The sequence below is a fragment of the Lates calcarifer genome, linkage group LG2, assembly GCF_001640805.2.
Source record: "Lates calcarifer isolate ASB-BC8 linkage group LG2, TLL_Latcal_v3, whole genome shotgun sequence".
Taxonomy (NCBI): Eukaryota; Metazoa; Chordata; class Actinopteri; family Centropomidae; genus Lates; species Lates calcarifer.
In genome coordinates, this window is record NC_066834.1 from 6,994,179 (window position 1) to 6,999,732 (window position 5,554).

Genomic DNA, 5,554 nt, shown 5'->3' on the forward strand with positions numbered 1-5,554 from the left:
TCTTTTTAATTACATTTATTAATGTTGCATTATACAAAACATCACTTGCATTCCTCTGCTGAGCCATAACATGAAGTTATGGCGCTGTTAAGTCTGGCTCTGTTAAGTCTGCCTTGATATTTATTTCGAAATTAATATCAAGGCAGACTTAAAACATCTATACCCAACTGTATATGCAGCAAAGGGATCATAAAACATAAATCTTCACAACAAAATGTCTTTTATTCCATAGGCATTTTTGCTTTGCACACAAAAGCAGCCAAGCAGTTCAGTGAGAATGACTAAGTAGCATATAACTGGCCCAGATTTGCAATAGGAGAAAACAACAGAGGCAAAAGGTTTACAATATCTGATATGGACCGCATACTTTTTAAGTAAATATATAAAAACACTAATTGGCGGGAAATCCAATAAAGAGTAAGAAAAATATAAATAGACGTTTGTCTGTTCAATTAATTAAAATCTTTACAAAATAATATACTAGCGATAAGAAATTAATATTGTTTAATGACCTACGTAACAACTTTTATACAATTCTTTAATAAAAAAAAAATACTTTGGAAAAAGATAGAATTCTCTTGTCTGAGTTTTCATGAGGAGGTAACTTATCTCCTCCTGTGCCCTAGTTTGATGACATTCACATACCAAATTGCACCTTGTCCTCAAAGCTATGACTTTTCAGATGTATAAGTCATAAACACTTCAGCTTCACAATAGCCAGGCCAGAAATGCAGTTAATATTGAGATTACTGACTGTAATAAAGTGATGTTCATTTGTTACTATTGAGCATATACATATCTGAACAAAGCTGTTTGCAAAGGCACTGTAATGCACAGCGATGTCAAATCAAAACAATTCATACATGTTCATTTAAGACATTAAGGCTCCATCCGGAAAAGGACTTTAGTGCCACCTGTCATGATAAGATTGCCCCATTATTAATTTGTTTCATACAGGTTTGAAGATAACACTGTCCATTGGTTTGTTTTTTATTTGAGTTGCACAGAACAGATGATACCTGAATTTACAAATTTCAAATGTACATACTTTTAAAAATAGGTTTTGAAATTTGGAAACGGTAGATTTTGGCATCAAAAAAGCTCTTCCCCTTCATTAACTTGGGTTTACATACATGATAGACTAACAATACATTTTCACCATTACAGTGGAATTAGGAATCCGGACTGAGGCTTTAATCTTCAAAACTCAATAAAAACTGCCTATTTCTGGCAAGGCTAGTGGAAGTAGGACTGCAGGGTACCGCGGCGGCGGACATCAGTTGTCCAGCAGTGGAAGCCACCACCCAGGGAGTTGGCATGGCGAATGTTCACCTTTATGGTCTTGATACCTGCGACAAAAAATACATTTGTGTATTATTATTATTATTATTACACTGCCTCATATTCTAAAAGCCACAAAATAAAAAAGTGGAGGAGGATCAAAATATCTGTTGCCATTCATCTTAAAAGATGTAAAATGATGCAACAATAACTTCAATATATGAACTCACCGAGGTTCTCAAACATTTTTTGAATGGTGGTTTCATTGGCTTCAACCATTACACGCTTCTCATCCAGCATCAGGACATTCATGGACAGCCATTTGGAGGACATCCACAGTGGGTGATCTACACAGAAAGGGGGAGAATGTCTAGTTTTCAGTAAGTTTTCAAAATGTTCAACTAATGTAAGAGAGGAGGAGATGAGTTTTAGTTTCAGTACCCACCATCAGAGATCAAAGGTGTTGGAGGTTTCACGATTGTCCAGCCGGCCTTCTTGAACATGTCAATCTGAGGTAAAGAGCGGAGAGCAGTGGTGAACATGAGGCAGTTTGTTGCGTTTATCAACGTGAGATAATGTATCAGTCCACAAGAGGGCAGCACAGTAGCCTTTCCTGTCTAACAGTACCTGGCGACATGGGCGGTCAGGGTTTGACAGCACCAGTCCAGGCCCAATGATGTTAAAAGTGGCATCGATGTGCATGGGGTTAGGATCCTTGAATGAGATTATGTGGATCTTGTAGTCTGGGGCCAGATGACGACGCATCCATTCAATTCCCATGTAATTTGTAACCTGCAAAATAAGAACAGTAGAAGACATTTGAGGTTATACATGCTGTATATTCTGATGCAAATTCTTAAACTCTGCAGTGCTGCATTAATTTATGTATCTGTATTAGTTTTTCAGGGAATAAATGTTAAATTGGTGTTTGAATAAAATGTTTAGGATTTTATAGGTTTAGCAGGCTTTACAATACCTGACTCCTCTGGACAAAAAGGTCCCTCCCAGCTCGAATAAAATCAGCAGCATCAAAGCAGGGCTCGTGCTCCGTCGTCACAAACTTCCCCTCGGCAGCCAGCTTGTGTCTGTCCTCCACTGTGCGGATGGGGTAGTCCTGAGTGACACCAAGCAACAATGATTTACACCATAGCAATTAAGTAGTTTTCAGTCACATGTAGGGCAATTAAACAGCATGGTGAAAAGAGTTCAGTGGTGATATGAAGAACTCATGCAGGTTTAGGTTTGTGTTGAAGTTGAAACACATGATCCCAAATCCATTTGAAAAAATATTACGCAGTCCATACGTGAAACACCTAGCATGAGCTGGCTTGGGAATTCGACAGCTTGAAGTCTGTTATCTCAGATTAAACTCACAATGCAAGGTCTCACCTGATCATACAGCTCATCAGCCATAGTGGGTTTGGGAGCAGTGGTCCATTTAGCACCTTTTCTGAAGTATTCCTTGATCAGAGGTCTGTAGGCCCGGTACTCAAAGAAACGAGATCTCCAGGCCATAGGAGCCTCAATAATCTCATTTCCCACAACCATAAGGATGTCTCTGGGCATGGCAGCATACATGCCTGCAGAAGATTCAACAATACACTTTTAGGGCCTTATTTTCTCATGCTTTTGGGTGTAAATAATTAATTGGGACAGAAATCTTTAGAACTAGTGCAGTATTGAGCAGGAGCAGTGTACCCAGCAACAGATTATCATAAGTGTCTGACAACATTATGGATAGAGTTCCTACAGAGATAAGATCCTTTTTGTTTAACCAGAAAACACTGCTATGTATCGCTACCAGAACCCATTGACAAAAACAACAATTTTACCAAGCAGAACACGGGAGCTGCTGCCTTCATCGATTAGTGTGATTGTGCTGTGCTGTTGTGTGACTTTTCAAAAAAAGCCTAACTGATCGAGGCAACAGTGTTTCAGCAGCCTCAGTTATACTTTAATACTGTTATCATTACACAGATAAATGTGAGACCAGCAGTGGAAGAAGCATTCAAATCATTTACTTAGGTTAGTTAGTTAGAAGAAGCATTAAAATAATTTTAATTAATAAGTTAGTTTGTAGCATTGTGCTTTAGAAAAACTCTATTAAAAAACTCTATTAGAGTAAAGTCTTAGATACAAACTTTTACTCACAGTAAAGTGTATGTCTAGTGTCAGACATAAAAAACAATCATTATATTACTGGACAATTAGTATTGATGCATTAACAAGTAAAGAATAGGACACTTTAATGTTAAAGCTGACTGAGGAGGATCTAATTTTAACAGCTATGTATACTTATGCGTAGTTTAATCTATAAAAATTAATCATACTTCATAATGTGAACATATGATTTAAAAAAAAAACAAATTCATTCATTATGATTATTTTTTTTACCTGATGATGTGAAATCTGGAGTTTTGTATTCTATGGACCAGTCGATGGGTTCTGGCCTCCTCACAATGACGCCCTCGTGACTCAAAATATTGCACATTTCTTCAATCTCAGCAACAGCTTTTTTCAAGTGGTCCGCAGGAAAAGACTGGCCCCCATGCTTCTGGTAGAAGGGCCAATACTTCTCATATGTGTTAGCCTGTTGAGAAGTTTGCAGTGTGACAACATGCAGCTAATTTCATTGTCTCACAGTTGAGGTTTTGATGTTTCCTATTGAGAAACATTCTACTGCAGTGACCATCACGTGGAGGTTGTATAATCTGCATGTGTTAGAGAAGTCATCTTGATGTTACAGTTACTTACTTTCACTTCCACAGTGAAGGGAGGCACATGGGCGTTTTCAGCACGACCCACAATCACCTCCTCAAGAGGGTCCCATTCATTGTAGCTGCAGACAGGACACTCCTGCTGCACAGGCTCAGTAACATGTTCCTCATCAACTGCATGTTGTGGCTGTGCAGCCGCTGCGCTTGAAGTGCTCTGGAAAGCCCTCTGCGCCCATCCAGTCACCGCCCGGCCAAACTGAGGAGGGGAAAAAAGGTTCACAACTTAAAAAAAAAAATACACATATTCTACAGCACAAAAATAACCCTCAGTTTTGTGCTGTAGGAATGAAATAACACATAATGAGAAAGGCTTTTATATATAATACGATAAATCTTTAGATTTAACAAACTTCAGATAAGAAATACAGTGTGTACATAGTAATACAACCTGTTTAGTAGTAGTACCTGCTACATCATTTTGCTGTATGTAGCAGGCTGTATTTTTACCTTATTTATTTTTTTGGTGCCAGAAATGAAATCAAAAGTACAGTCAGATAAATGACTTGGCAGGCAGCTCTCACACACACACACAAAAGGCTAATTCGAGTACAGTAAAGCAAGGTGACCTTAGATACCAATGAGAGATCAGTAAGGTATACTGGTTTAGTGCCAAAGTACACGTGTTATTAAGAAGCAGCGTTATCTCCACAGATTACAGTATGGCCTCTGCTGGCTCAGGAGCAGCTCCGGTGTCACTGAGTTTGGGAGCGCATCTGTGCCAAACAGCTGTTCACTGTCACTCAGGGACCAAAAAAAAAAAAAAAAGAAAACCTCAGCAATTAGAAACAAATATTTGGACTAAGGTCTCTTTGACATAATCAGTGTTTTAAAATGTTTGATGTATTTCATCCCAAACAGTCGATTAGATTGGATTTTTCTTATCCGAGATTTTTCTACTTTTTATCAGCTTTAGACAAACAATAAATAGATTATATATAACTTAAACTGATCTTAAGTGAAAACTTAGATGTAGCCTAGTGAAGAAAAAGTCGAACGTATTTTCTTTATTCACGTTGACTGTAATGTGCTTTTTTTTTCCAAACAAACCCCCTTTTTCTAAAATAATAATAAAAAAAACAAAAACAAAACAAAAGACACGAAACCACCATAATACCAACCATGGCTCCGATCAGATGGGCAGCCTCGGCCCCCCTGCTACCTCCTCTCAGACATCTGACTCGCAGCATTGTCCAATGTAATAGTGAGTGTGTCAGTGAAATCAAACGGCAGCGCAGGATCCACCTCTCAGTTTGCTCATGAATGAAGGCGCCTCAGCTCTCGGCCAACTTTATAGGAGTGGGTCTACGTGCCTCTTAGATCATTGGTCGCGTTCGTGTTGAGGGGCAACGTGACTTGAGAAAAAGCAATTCTGAAACGCGATCCCTTACGCCAGCAAATTCTTATCAACTGGGCCACTAGCTTCAACAGTGCCCAAGGAGAGAACTTCTGAAAAAGTCTCAGGAATTAATTTCATAGTGCAGAACAGCGACTTGGGA

The 5,554-nt window shown here is 38.7% G+C and overlaps 1 protein-coding gene across 1 annotated transcript; it reads right to left on the reverse strand.

Annotated features, from left to right (window-relative positions):
- On the reverse strand, window positions 1-5,339 carry gatm (glycine amidinotransferase (L-arginine:glycine amidinotransferase)). The gene is made up of 9 exons (XM_018683630.2): window positions 5,177-5,339; window positions 4,036-4,254; window positions 3,676-3,871; window positions 2,671-2,861; window positions 2,258-2,395; window positions 1,909-2,073; window positions 1,727-1,790; window positions 1,512-1,628; window positions 1-1,349 (listed from the first exon to the last, which is right to left on the reverse strand). The coding sequence occupies exons 1-9, from the start codon at window positions 5,243-5,245 to the stop codon at window positions 1,237-1,239; spliced, it is 1,272 nt and encodes a 423-aa protein (XP_018539146.1). The 5' UTR covers window positions 5,246-5,339; the 3' UTR covers window positions 1-1,236.
- Window positions 5,340-5,554: the final 215 nt, after the last annotated feature.